At 40.6% G+C, this 14,365-nt stretch overlaps 1 protein-coding gene across 2 annotated transcripts in view; it reads left to right on the top strand.

The window, feature by feature from the left end:
- The window catches only part of LOC149200289 (ALBINO3-like protein 2, chloroplastic), a 440,553-nt gene that overhangs the window by 215,649 nt on the left and 210,539 nt on the right, over positions 1-14,365 (top strand). For both annotated transcript variants that reach the window (XM_089402653.1, XM_089402652.1), the window contains 3 exons: positions 2,869-2,970; positions 3,917-3,976; positions 4,261-4,326. In XM_089402653.1, the coding sequence (XP_089258779.1) occupies positions 2,869-2,970; positions 3,917-3,976; positions 4,261-4,326 (228 nt within the window). The remainder of the gene's footprint in view (positions 1-2,868; positions 2,971-3,916; positions 3,977-4,260; positions 4,327-14,365) is intronic.

The following is a 14,365-nucleotide window of genomic DNA, read 5'->3' as shown; positions in this document are numbered from 1 at the left end:
TTGAATTTCCCTTTAAACTCTTTTTTTATTAATCCAAAAAATATTATTTTGGACTAATATCCTCAAAAAATTCACTTTGACTTAACCACCAAGGTCGAAGGGGTCAAATTTGATTAAAAATCCATTTTTCCCTTTGTGGAGGACCTCCAAAAAATAATTCTTGTTTGACCCACGAATTGTTTGATGATTTTCCAATTGGAGAAAATTTAATTTCTCTCAAATTATCTTTTGACTCACAAATACTTAATTTTTTGGCTAATTATTTCTTTTTATTTTTTGCCATAGAAATTAATTAAAAGACTCAAGAGGGGACTAAATATTTTTCAATCCTCCAAGTGTGTCTATAATAAAATAATTGAGCCATGGTGTCTAAATGTGACTAACCTTGCACTAAATTATTCCTTAACACACTTTTACATCAAATATGACATTATAAACCATTAGAAGGGGAAATACACATTTAGACATAGACCCTCAAGACATTATCCAATTCAGCGACACAATATATGATCTAGTATGAAAAATACATAGACTCTATAAACACTAGGACTTACCTAAGACCTTCTCAAAGAATTCCACCCTAGCTTTGGGGTTATCGCTGGGTGACAAACTCTGCCGATTATCCGTGTTTATAAACACAAATAATTCAAGGAAGTTAAAAGACTCCCTAGGATGAAATCCTTTGACAAAAATCAGAGGCTTACCTACTTCTTGTTACATAGCTTAATAGTCATACTAGAATCATTTACAATAAACTTGCAGACTTTGGGTTTACGATGATGAAACTAGAAGCTGAATGATGATAATGATCCTTACAAAAGTTTTATTTGCCGCTTTGTACTCTGCTTTTTGGACTGTTGACCAAGTGTGGTCAACAAGCTTCATAGAGAACAACAATGGTTTCTGACATGCTAACATTCTCCAATCTATCCAAAGTGTGGTCTTAAAATTCCAAAGGTTCTATCCAAAAGAATATTCCTTTGTTGCTCAACTTGCACACCTAAAATCTAGGATTTTCGACAATTCACTGACCTAGATGAAGCCGGCTCAAAATGGGACACTAGGTCAAGCCCTGTCATGCATGGCTTCCAAATATTTTCCACCTAACCAAAGGGGCAAGAAACTTTTGAGCCTTCGACATGCTCTGACTAATAATTGACCTAAAAAACTTAGGGAGGTGTGGGAGGAGATGATATCAGATAAACCAAAGGAGCCTTAGACCAACAATAAATGCTAAGCATATTGGAATTTGGAACTAGTATTACAGGAGGGTCTACTGTAGAGTGGAACTTTTAAGACATTTGGCTACCCATGTTTCTGCGAAAATGCAACCTTGAGTCATGACATCAATAAGGCCAAGACCACCCTCTTCCTTAGGCATAGTACACACATCCCAAGGAATTGTAGGAAGTCCTCTATTTATGGTATACACACATTCCAAGGAATCGTAGTACACACTCCAGAACTGTATTTTCTTTCTTTTGGTATTCTAACCAACAATATCTGGCATTTTCTATAGGGGAGGTCCTTGGATTTAGATCACATTCTCTTTGATGACACCCTAGTCGAACAGAATTAGGTTGATCACATCTTTCTTTCAGGTGGACCTAGAGGACAGGGTACACAGAGATCGATAGACAACAGTTCCACCTAAGCATCTAGATCCATAAGACCCCAGGGAGTCATTTGATCTTCATCAGTGAGACTACTGCAAATCTGTCACCTCAAATCATGAGTCAATTCATTCGATATGTTGTAGAAGACCAATTATTTCAAATAAGGCCTCAACTAGATAATTAATGTGTTTAAGATTAATTAGTTAAATAAGACATTAGTTACCCAATAAATATAACTTGAGCCACAAGTTAGGGCTTTAGTTTCTCTTTTTTTAATATATGGTTGTCTTGTATTTGGTATCATCACTCTATTATAAATTAATTGAAGTATTGTTACTGATTTGTAGACCATTTTGGAGATGATGCATTCTTCCGTCTTTGAACAATTGCATTTTCATTCCAACTTCGATGTACAAGTACCCCTAACCATTTGGTGTATGTTGTGAATTTTCCTACCTTTTCTGGTATTACAGTGTTTATTTCTGTTTATTTTTGTTATTATCAGTTCTTGGTGTTGTGGTAGCATCCATTTTGGTTACAAGGACATTATAGTGAAAAGGTTCTGAGGCATAAAAAATGACATTTTATGCTAGTCATCGCGTGGTAGGTAGTTCCATTGAGTTACTTCCTATAGGATGGAAGTGGTGATGAAGATATGTTGCTGGCTCATGTATAGGATTACTGTACCATGCATAGGGTTAGGAGCTGGTCATATGCTTTTTCATAAATATAATGCCCACTATGAAACTGTGCTTGACTGGGCAGTGGGTACTATAATTCTTTGATTGAGTACCGTTGCATTACATTCTATCACATATATTTATATTGCAAATGCGTCCTTTTGTTGCAACTGGAAGAAAGATGGTCATGCTACACATGATGTTGTCCACAAATCTTAGGGAAACTGAAGAGAATCAGCTAGCATTAAAGGATTTATAACCAAACATTACAAAAGAGAAGGCAGAACAGTCAAATACATTCATCCCTCTGGTTGTTCACTTATACATACCGTTGGGGTATTGTTGCTGTTGCATTACTTAAGACATTTACTCTTGGTGTAGATGGTGTGTTTGTATTTTTGTTTAGAGCCAACCATCAAAACTTTACCAATAATGTAGTCCTTGAATAAGCATTGTCTTCAAGTTTCATCATGGTTTTAGTTTAGTTGTCATTAATTTTGGGGGACTGTTGTTTGCATTTTCATGTGTGAGCTTATTCTATCTTTGAGGCTTCTGATTTGGAATTATTTTAGGGAGGCGCATTGTGGTTTTCTGATATCACAGGATGTGCGCATGGTCCATTGGGTGCTCTTTTTCCTATCTCAGTGGCAGGAATGCATTTTCTCAACGTGCAGGTGAGGTCTCACTTTATGGATATTGTTTGGTTTTTCATCTGTCATTAGTTTTGAGTTTTACTTTTTCTGTTGTGTTCTAGTATGATTTTTGATAAGCTATACATAGAAAAATAAAGGTACTTCCAGAGAAAACAAAGACTAAGTAGCCTACCCTAAGCTGGAATAAGAGAAATTTACAGTTTTCACACTCATACTTGTTCATGCTATATGCATTTTTCAAAAATATATATTTTGAAAAGGAAATTTTATCATTTCTTTTTCTATTTGAGAAACTTAAACAGCACCTTTTTACTTTGTCATAAATTAAAAACCCATATCCATTTTCAAGTTTTGTCCAGCCTTCTTTGTGAAGTACTAGATTTGTTTCAACTTTCCATACCATGTGTTTCACAGCTTTACAGGCTTAGACGATCATTGGCAACTTTCTTGAGAGAACCACAAACAAGCACAATATTTGAATCATGCATTTGCATGGTACCGACAGGTTTTCCCATTGATATGATAACCCCAAATCAAAATAACATATGTTAAACTTGCTTGTGTTTCCATGGTCAGAGATTGACACTAGATGGTATTATGTATGACACTTGCATTCAAACTCACTGGCATGTTGTTGGGAAAACTGTTTCATTCCTTTTATGTTATTTTTTAGTTTTTAGTAGTTTTTAAAGGTAATCACTGCTTTTGATTTGAACATTCTGTCCTATGCTTGTGTAGAATTGTTAAATTGGGTGGTCTAACTTCTCTTCTATCATTGCAATACACATTATTGTATAATTGGAAACGATGAAATAACCTTTTAATTTACTTTAAACATTAATTTATGGTTATTGTTTCACGCTTGTAATGCTTTCTTAACTGTTGTTTGAAGAACTAACATGTTTAGAGCAACGAAAACTGACATTTTGTCTATCCGTTTGGGGGTTTCTGTTATGCATTGTCTTAGATCTCTTTTCAAGGCTCTACAGATGCAAATGTTTCCGGACTTATGCCACTTATCATGAAGGTAACAGGATACAATAAATGACTGGTTTGAGTCTCAACTTTTTTGGTTGCTATGCTTCAATGCTTGTGACTGGAATCTTGAAGAAAATTATTTCCTCTTTACTGTATGAGGAAATATACCACTTTTTATTGCATGAAATAGCTATGCTTCAATTCAAAAAGTAAGCATGCTTTTGAAAGGATATCATGTAAATTATGGTCCTGCTTTTGAAAGTACGGTTATCCTTTCCATTACTTGTGGATATTTTCAGAAGTGTTTTACTTTGAAATTTGGTTTGGCTGCAGTATTACAAGATTTGGCTGGAAATTCTTACAGTCCCCATTCTTTTAGTGGGATTTAATATCCCTCAGGTAAGAGTGTAAACTTTTTCCTTCGAAATATTTAGATGTGCTAAATACTTGCCTTTGGAGGACATCTGCCATTATTGATTGCTTGTGTAGGTGTATATCTGAGAACTATAATTTCCAAATATATGGTCTCTTGTCGAGATATAAATACACATCCAGCAAGACTGTTAAATGGTATAGATTTAAAAATAACAACAAATATCAGCAATGCCCTTTATTTTACATTGTATTTTCAGTCTCAAAAGGGCAGTGAGAAGGGTAAACTACTTATGTTTGGAGGGTGTACACTTCAGGATTTGTAGCTGAGAACAGGGGCTGCTTGGAATTACGAATAGAGACTAATCATACCATTGCAAGATGAATGTGCTAGGACATAAGCAATAGCTAGCTGGTCTGCTGTGCATGAGGGCTAATCTCCTCTACTGCTGCACATATCTTGTGTGTTGCCAAGTGTGGACGAACAAGAGTTAAAGGGAGACAAGTCCCCAACATAACTCATGGTTAATTTCTTGTCAACTCAACCATCCTCTAGCTGTTATTTCCCTACTGTCCGGAGGCTCCAAATCTGGCCTGTGTACCACAACTAACTGGCAGCATGTCTTCTCTGCTGGTTGAGTGTAACAAGTGGTAATCAAACTGTAGTGAGGGGGGAGCTAAGGAGAGTTAATTCCCTCTCAAAACACACCACATAACAGGCCTCCAACTGCTAACTCGTGCTGCCCCTAAGTGACCGAAGTCGACCACATAATAAGAGGAAACTCATCCCCCTAACTGGCTGTGAACTCGACCTACTTGGTAGCCTTGATTCGTGGGGCTTCAGTGGACGCCAAATCAGTCTTGAAGTCAACTTAAATTGTCATGCCACTTGTCCTGACTACTTGGTATTTACCTTGACTTGGAACATGCATTTATTATGCCCCCAGTTATTTAATTTTATTTTTTCCAATTTCTTGTCATTTTAACTTTTATCCTCAGGTTCGAGTAAAAGTGGGTTTTCATGGGGAAATAATTATTTTTGGCCCCAAAGTTGGTTCTAGGATAATGTTGCTGCTTCGTGTATGAATTTTGAGCACTCACATGCCACCAACATTTCCTGACACCATTTATTTACATCATTACATAGTAAATTAATTAAAAATCTCATCGTGCAAGAATATTTAATTATTTAAAAATCCCTAAAAATAGCTAGTCAAATTCGGTAAGGCTTTGGATATGACCTAGCATGGAAATATACATTGACCCTAGACTCAAAATGTTATTTTTTTAGATTGTTCTATTATGTTGTATCTATTACTTTGGCCCAATTCACATCTTCACTTAACAATGCATCCAATTATTAGCAATGTATCCAATCATAAACTGTCACTGAACATAGAACAATATATGCAATGACAAAGAAGACAACAACACAATCATACGAGACAATAGATTGGTCCAAGACTAGGGAAAAACCCCACAAGGGGGAAAACCCTTTCAAATATTCTTCTTTATTGGATCGTTATAAAAAGTTTTCAGCAGAGAGTACAATGAGCCCAATACATAAACTAGTAGCACAGATTTACAGAACATAAACAGACTGCAGAAATACAGAATAGCAGAGAGAAACCCTTTATCCATTAGACTAGTGAATCCAATTGAAGGCAACTATCAAACCCTAGATCAAAACCCTGGACGCTCTCAGCAACACTGACTGCATGTGTTTGAAACTCCCTAGACACCCCCTTAGCCACTGTGTGAGAGCGTCTTGTCTGACCCGAACGCTCCTGGGAAGACTGTATACATGCATCCAGGGTCAAACTCACCCAAAACTACTCCAAAACCCTAGACACTCTTCTAGTCACTATGCATGCGTCAGCGAAAAAATCCTCCCCTTAATGGGAACAAAAATTTAATCGTTCTACGCCGGTACATTCTTTACTCAAACAACTCCGATTAGTGAACCTGTTCGATCCTATTATCATATTTCTATACAAATGGACCAATCGGATCCACTCTATCTGGAGATCTAATGGACATAAGTAGCTTGGATGCTCCCTTGACCACTCTGTGCGTGCATCTGGGGACCAACACTGTCTGATCTGCTTTAGAAACCTTGGATGCTCCCTTCAAGCTTCTGTGCGAGCATCTAAGACTTCTTGGATGCTCCCTTAGCCAAAGTGTGCGTGCGTCCATGGATGAAAAAGCTGAGCTACTTGCCTGCGTCCGAGAAACAAAAACCCTAGATCTGTGCGAGCTTCACCCCTGTGATTTCAGACCCTTGCACAAACTTCCTCCGCTAGACCAATGTGAACCGAGACAAAAGAAGAGAGTAGAAGATGGCTTGATCAAAATGTAGAAATGAGCTCAAGGTCTCTTCTATTTATAGGCTTTCATGAGGGTCCACTTGGGGTTGAGGTTGACTTGTCCAATTTTACATGTGCTTTGGGCCGACCCATTCCATTATACATGAGTGGGTAAAATAATTCAAAAATCAACTTCTGCTTGTCCAAATGGGGTGATATTTAGGTTGATTTTGGTCCTCTCGAAAAGAGCGATTTAATGAAATCATTATCTCGGTCATTTGAGTTGTCCAAGGTGGAATTTGGCCCTAGTTGTAAAAATTAACACCCCCTCCGAACTAGGAAGAATTCCACCTGCCAATATCTGTCTGTTGAAAATCATATCATCATGTCATATTGTCATCATGCTTTGGCTGTCTCTGCTCAACTCTGTCTGCTGAAACTTTCTTGGATCTAAAAGAAGAAGAATCAGGGAGCAATAGCTTCCACCCATACCGAGTAATAGGATAACTTAATCATACATGGGAGCACATCTTTGACCCTGGAATCTCATTCTCAACTTGGAATCTTAAAAGGGGAGCAAGTCTCAACCCAATCCTATTACCTATCGATCTTCCCATCAATGACCCTTAATAGTCATGTGGTAGAACACCTGCATCATAATCGACTTGTGTTGTACACCCCAATTACACCCTCAACCCGTTGGCCAAACAAGGAGCAATATTCCCAACAAGCCTTACTTGAGGGTATGATGCCAACTGGGTATACTTTGCATAGACCAGATACGGGAGCAACATCTTTGACCCTATGAAGATAGGGGAGCAACATCTCTAACCCTATGGGTAACAGATAGGGGAGTACCCTATTGTCCAGAGATCCCTCAACCCTAGGAGTCCTCTATCTCAATTCCTCATCCCCGGAGCTCAAACATGGTAGGAAGAGTTGGCTCAATGTCCTCAATCAACGCTGCTCCTTATCTGGAGGGGCCACATCCATCAATCCAAGCTGCTCTCTGAAGACCAAGAACTTTCCTTTCGGTAATGCCTTGGTGAGAATATCTGCAATTTGCTCATCTGTCGATATGTGATGGAGTCTAACAGCTCCGCTTTGCACCATGTCCCGAATAAAGTGATATCGAATCTAAATGTGCTTGGACTTGTCATGAAACACGGGGTTCTTTGCCAATTGGATCCCACTCTTGTTGTCGCAATATATCACTAGTGTCTAGGACCTGCTCAAATAGCTCTCCAAAGAGCTTCCTCAACCAAACTGCTTCGCAGCTAGGTTTATTTCTTTGCTTAATCCGTATTTTGCTGGTTTATTTCTTATACTTGTTTAAATTCGAACAAGTTATTTAATACTTTAAATATCGAAATAAACACAATACAGTCACAACATCTACAGATCATCAACTGAAAGAAAACAAGCACACAAGTGACACCGTTGTTTTTGGACAAATGTCCCCAGAAAAACCCAATGCGGGAAAACCGATGCAACTATTCAGAGGGTTATATTATTATGCAGTCTATTTGAGTACAACTAGGTGCCTAACTGGCTCACCCGACAGAGAAAAATACACGACAACAATACCTCTGTACCCGGAGACAGGTATTCAGAAAACCTGTCCCACAAAACCCTCTCTGACACAATTGGAGCTCAGCGTTGGCCCTTCTAGCCTCTGCGTCAGCCTCCTGCTGACTTGCGTCAACCCCAAGACCCTCTGCGTTAGCCATTTGAGGCACTGCGCAGCCTTTGGGACCCTCTGTGTCACTTCCTCTGCCCTTTGCGTGGATGATGCAATCCCTCTAGGCCCTGCATTGCCTCTGCTGGGCTCTGCGTAGCCTGGACTGGGTGCTGCCCTCGCTCTCTTTGCTTCTGCACTGGTCTCTCAATATTGTCTCTGCCTCTTTGCCTCGAACTCATTGCCCCTCGTCGCTGATCACTGATTCAACTTTGCTTAGCAACCCCGCTCTAGCAAAATGAATGAGTGATCACTCTTGTGTGTTCTCCAACTGACCCTCAAGCCTCCTCTTATACTTTTCTCGTTGGTCCTTCAACGACCAAGATTAAATATCTAATCAATGGCTAAGGTTAGATTTGGCTTGAACCATGACTTTTGGAACCTTCTAACCCAATTTTATATTAATACCTATTAATATTTTATTTTTCCTAAGTTTAGACTTAGGAACTCCATTAAAAATATTAGTTATTTTAATATCTCCCAAACCGGGTACAATCTATCCAAACCATTTCCTGATCTTGGAGATCTCATGCGCTTTAGCCTCTCCACCAATTTTTATGGCTTGAGCACATTCGATGCTACTCGAAATCAACACTCCCTCTTAGCGAGGACTGTGCTCTAGTAATACTCCTCACTGAGCATTACCCTGATGGCCTGGCACTGGTCCTTGTGCTAATGCTAGGCCTCCCTCCCAACATCCTCTACATTGCTGCATCTTGTACTGCTGCCCATGGCCCTGCCACTGTCACTGCTGCATCCGTAGGGCAACTCCCTCTGCATCTGTGTTGCTGCTGGTCCATCCTCCTAGCATTGTATCTGCATTGCAACCCCTTGTCATCATGCTGCATCATGCTACTGCATACTGCTACTACACTGCAACTCAGTTACTGAGAAGTAAGTAACTGATCCACCCAACTTCTGACATCCCTATCAGGCTACAAACACTCTCGATGTTGAAGCTCCCTTTGTCGCTAACAAGTGCTGCCTCTACTAACCTCTGTGTTGCTCCACAACTCCCCGCATCTCGCACCGCTGCACACCTCTTTGTGCCATCGTGCATTGTTGCAACACTCTCGTGCCTCTTGCACTGTTGCAGCTTGCTAGCCTCGCATTGTACGAGGACTTCTATAATGTAGCACTCTTCGTCGCTTCATCTGCATTCGTCTCTACCTACATCCTCTAGTCCCTCTACTCCTCTTCGGGGCTCCCATAGCAAGGTATAATGCAAGAGGTGGGTACCTCAAGGATCCTGCCCCTCATCCCTTGTAGTCCTCTTGACTACAACGCGATGTCTCCCCACTTCTTCTGAAGTGGCGCATGAGCACTCATGGCACAATCGTCATCCTCCTTGACTTCTTTCTCTACCCTCGCTGGTGCTGCCTTCAAGTCAGAAGCCTCTCCCTTACTCTTCTTCCGCGGACACTGGTTTGCATAGTGACGCAGTTCCCCACAGCGGAAGCACTTGACCTTGGAGAGGTCCTTCTTCTTCCTCTTCTCCTGCTTTCTTGCAGATGCTAGAGCCGCATCCTCTTCTTCCTCCTTGATCTTGACCCCTTTGTCGTTACTCCCCGCCTTGGTCAGCCATCTGATCTCTTCTTGACGAAGAGCCGCCCACAGTTCTTCCCAATTCGAAAGACTCGTCTTGCCCAGTATGCTCTGGACAAATAACTCCCAATCCTCGGAGATTGCGTTAAGTGTAGTCATCACCATCAATTCCTCATTCGGCGTGGCCCCTATGGAAGTTAGCTGGTCATGGATGTTCTTCAACTGACCGAGGAAGACATCTATCTGCTCTCCCCATGTTGCTTGGGAGCGGGAGCGGGAGCGACCATTTTCAGAAGCTCCCAGTTTGGGAGCGAATCTGGGAGTGATTTTTTTAAAATATATATATTTTTTATATTTTTTAATTTTTGATACATATATGTCAACAAAAACATGTAGAATGATGAATTAGACATAAAAAACATAAAAAAACATAGACTGATCATTGAACCATATCACATCAATCATCTAGAAATTATAATCGTCATCAACCATGTCCACAAGTTAGTAAAATACATATTACAACTGCAACATATTGAGTCTCATGAATCATGATTCATCAAATTCAATCTTAAAGTTTCAACTTCAAGCTTTCAAAATTGAAAATTCAATAACATTTATCATCATTGATCACCAAAGTTGTACTTGTAAGCTAAGTTTAACCATTACAAGAAGTAATATCTAAGATATTTCTAAGTCCTAACTTCTAACTGTTAACATGATATGAAATGTTATAAATTTATAAAATGAAACATGAATAATGAAATGAAATGAAACAACTTTAGTCTTTCACGAAGCATCATATTCATAATTCACAATCATTACCAATGAGTTGTAATTGCCAAGGCCCAACTTCAAACTTCAAATTTTCATTGTCACAGTGATATATTGTTTACAAAAAATATCATTATGATATGAAAGAGTCAAGAGTCAAGAGTCAAGGACTCAAAACTCAACAGTTATGAAAACTAAAGTCTAATAGAAACTAAAAGGACAAGTAAACTGTAAATCTACATGTGGCCCTTGCCACGAGAGTCTCCAGGAGTATAAGCAGGTCGTGGTGGTCTTCTAGGAGTCTCCTGCACAGACCGATGACCAGAACTAGAATCTCCACGTGAGGGTGTAGATGGAGGTGCCGACAGCAAAGGAACAAGACTCGGACCTCGAGCACTGCTACTGGATGGTGGAGGTGGAGGTGGAGGTGGCATGGCTACTGCAGTTGCTTCATCTTCATCCCTTACAAGTTCCTCTTCCAGTTCTTCAATATGTACAATGCCATCCTCCAAATTGTCATCCTCTGGGTGATTGTCCCAAATTTTATATGTGGGATCCTCATAAGCCCGATCACAGTAATGACTCAACAGCCTCAAGTTGTAGTGCACATAAACCAAGCTTTCTGCTCGGTTTTCATTGAGTCTATTTCTTTTCACATTATGTGTGTAGCTGTAGGTGCTCCAGAACCTCTCTGTAGAAGAAGTATTTACAACCTGTGAAAGAACTTTTTTTGCCAATTTTGGCAAAAGTCCCTGGCCGCCATATGTTTCCCACCATGTGAGAGTATCAAATCTATCTCTGTCATCCATTGCATGGAAGTTACCATACAAACCAGTGCCACTGAAGTATCTGCCTATTTCAAAGCGCACAGCTGCACATTCCTCCCTGTCAGGTACCAACTTTTCTAATGCTTCCAAATATCCTCTAGTTACCTCTGGATCTAAATGGGGTTTGGTCCTAACCCCACCCCCTGCTGCAGGTTGGCCCAACCAAGATGTAGAGTAGTATTTTGGCGTAAGGATATACGCCAAGCAATGTAGTGGAAGATTAAGTCTATTCCACCGTTCACACACACAATTGTGAATAAGTTTGTATAAGTCAGGATCTCTGTTATGAACAATATCTTTTATTTCCCCCAACATGGTATCCATCTGCTCATACACCTCACCAATCACTGGTTTGTCTGTATCTGCAAACCGAATCATGTGATAAATGGGCTTGGTGAAATCCAATACTTGCCTCACACTTGTCCAAAACTGACCATCAAGAGCGGCCTCCTCCACCATTTCAAAACCTCCCCTGTCAGCTGCATTTGTAGCCCTTTCCTTTAATACCTGCCAATGTGGACTTGATACCATGCTAGCCAATGCCTCTCTTACTTTCAAAAGGCGCCTGAAGGTGAGGTAATAGCTACCAAATCTGGTCTTCGCAATCTTCAACAACTCCAATCTCGAGTGACTGCGGAAAAGGCCATAGGTATTGCTATGATTTGTAATAAATTTTATCATTTGTTTGCCTTTCTTGTACAAATCACCAATCCATTGGTATTGTTCATTTTTGTTCTTGACAATATCATGCAACAGAAGGTTCAATGTGTGAACCAAACATCTAGACCAAAATATGTTGGGGTATTTATCCTCAATAATTGCTCCCGCTGCCTTACAATTGGGAGCATTATCAATGATGACTTGGATGACATTATATGGCCCAATACGCTCAATTGTTTCAAGTAATGCTTCTGCAATGTTGATGGCGGTCTTGAACTTGTCTGAGTAATCATGTGCAGTTAGAAAGATGGTACCACTAACAGACACAGCAAGAACACTTGTCAATGCCTTGCCTTTTACATTTGTCCATCCATCAGATACAATGGACACCCCATGGTTAGTCCAAGAACTTGTCATTCTATTCAAAGAATGTGATATTTTTGCTTTTTCATGATCAAGGCCAACGGTTCTTGCCTTGTCATACCCAGGGCTCTTGTATCCTTTAGGCGCATCATTTATGGCAGAAACCATTTCGTGCCAATAAGGTGAGCGAAGAACATTGAATGGTATCCCACATGCATAGAGAAACCTGTAAACCTTTGAATCCACATCATTCCTACACCCCTCATCAAGGAAATCTGATATGGTTCTACGCCTTAAAGATGATGACCCTGTGCCTCCATATCCACTGCCTTGGGAGGATGCTGAAGGAGTTCTTTGTGATTGTGAGCTTGGTTCAAAGAAACCCCTTGATTTTTTTGATTTGTATTGGGTTCCTCCTCTTCCCTTATGTATTTGGCTCTATCCGCTGCTGACACCGCTGTACAAGTTTTGATTCGTATTTGTTTGTCTCCATCCCATGGCCTTTTCCCGCAGAGGTGTCTTCTAGCACAGGTGTATGAACCTGTGTAATCAGTGTTGCAATGGGGGCAATGAAATTTAGTGGTTCCACCCCCTCTCCCTGTTTCAACCCTATTAACATATTTCCACAATGGGGTTTGGTCTTGTTTAGTTTTTTGAGGGTCATGTTCACCCTCCTCTAGCTCCTCCTCACTAGGGTTTTCACCAATTCGACTTTCTCTAGCTTCTTCATCCCCCTCTTCAGTTTAGCCCCTCTGTTTCCTACTCTCCAGTACCATAATAACCATAAAAGTGACCAGGAAGAGGAAAATGCCAAGAAATATAGCCAGGTCCATGGTGTTTGATGTTTGTAGGGTTTTGATTCTTGAATCTGCAAATTAATTTAATTTATTGGGATTAATTAATTTAATTTAAATTCATGATTTTTAAACTCAATAAACTAAATTAAATTAACTAAATTACTATCTAACTAAATTAAACTAACTAAACTAACTAAATTACTAAGTTACTTACCTCTGCAGGCTTGCTCCTCGCTCCTCGGCACTTGCTCCTCGCTCCTCAGCACTTGCTCCTCGCTTCTCCTTGCTCCTTTGCTCTTGCTCTCCAACAAACTCAACTCAATGAAGTGATAATGAAATTTTTTTAGGCCCATTGGGCTTTTAAAACATTTTTTTTTTTAAGTACACGGAATTTTTTTCCGTCGGATCGCTCCCGGCGCCGCTCGAAACGCTCCCGGAGCTATTTTTTAATGCCCGGGAGCGATCGGGAGTGATCGCTCCCCGATTGCTCCCGCGCTTAAAAAATCGCTCCGGGAGCGACGGAGCGACCGCTCCCTACAACGCTCCCGAAAATGGTAGGGAGCGCAATTTTTTTTTCGGGAGCGCGCTCTCGAAAATCGCTCCCGTCCGGGAGCGATTTTAGGAGCGGGTTCGGGGGGGGGGGGGGGGGGCGCTCCCTCGCAACTATGTGCTCTCCCTTCTGCATCTGGTATGACCTTAGCTGATTTTCTGGGAGCATCTTCCTCTGCACGGAAATATGCTAGTACAATGTCTTCAAAGTGTCCCACATCTCCTTTGCCATTTCCTTCTTGGCAATATGTGGTACCACATGATCCTTGACCCCATCAAGGATGATGCATTTTTCCTTAGCCATTGCCTCGTACGTATCATTTGCCACTGGGTCAATTGGGATAGCCATCACTCTCAAGGCGAAGTCCTTGACACGATGTTTGTCTAGAATGGACAAGACCTTGGCCTTCCAGACCACAAAGTTGGACGCTCTGTCCAGCCTGTCTTGATCTCTCCGTCCATTCACGACCATCTCGCTGCACTTCTGTCGACTCCTCCGAGTCTCTCTAC

The sequence above is a fragment of the Pinus tabuliformis genome, chromosome 2_1 (genome assembly GCF_031772625.1).
Source record: "Pinus tabuliformis cultivar Carrire ecotype Pingquan chromosome 2_1, CPIR1, whole genome shotgun sequence".
Classification (NCBI taxonomy): Eukaryota; Viridiplantae; Streptophyta; class Pinopsida; order Pinales; family Pinaceae; genus Pinus; species Pinus tabuliformis.
The sequence above is the reverse complement of the archived record's forward strand: the minus strand, read 5'-3'. Positions and strand labels throughout refer to the sequence as shown.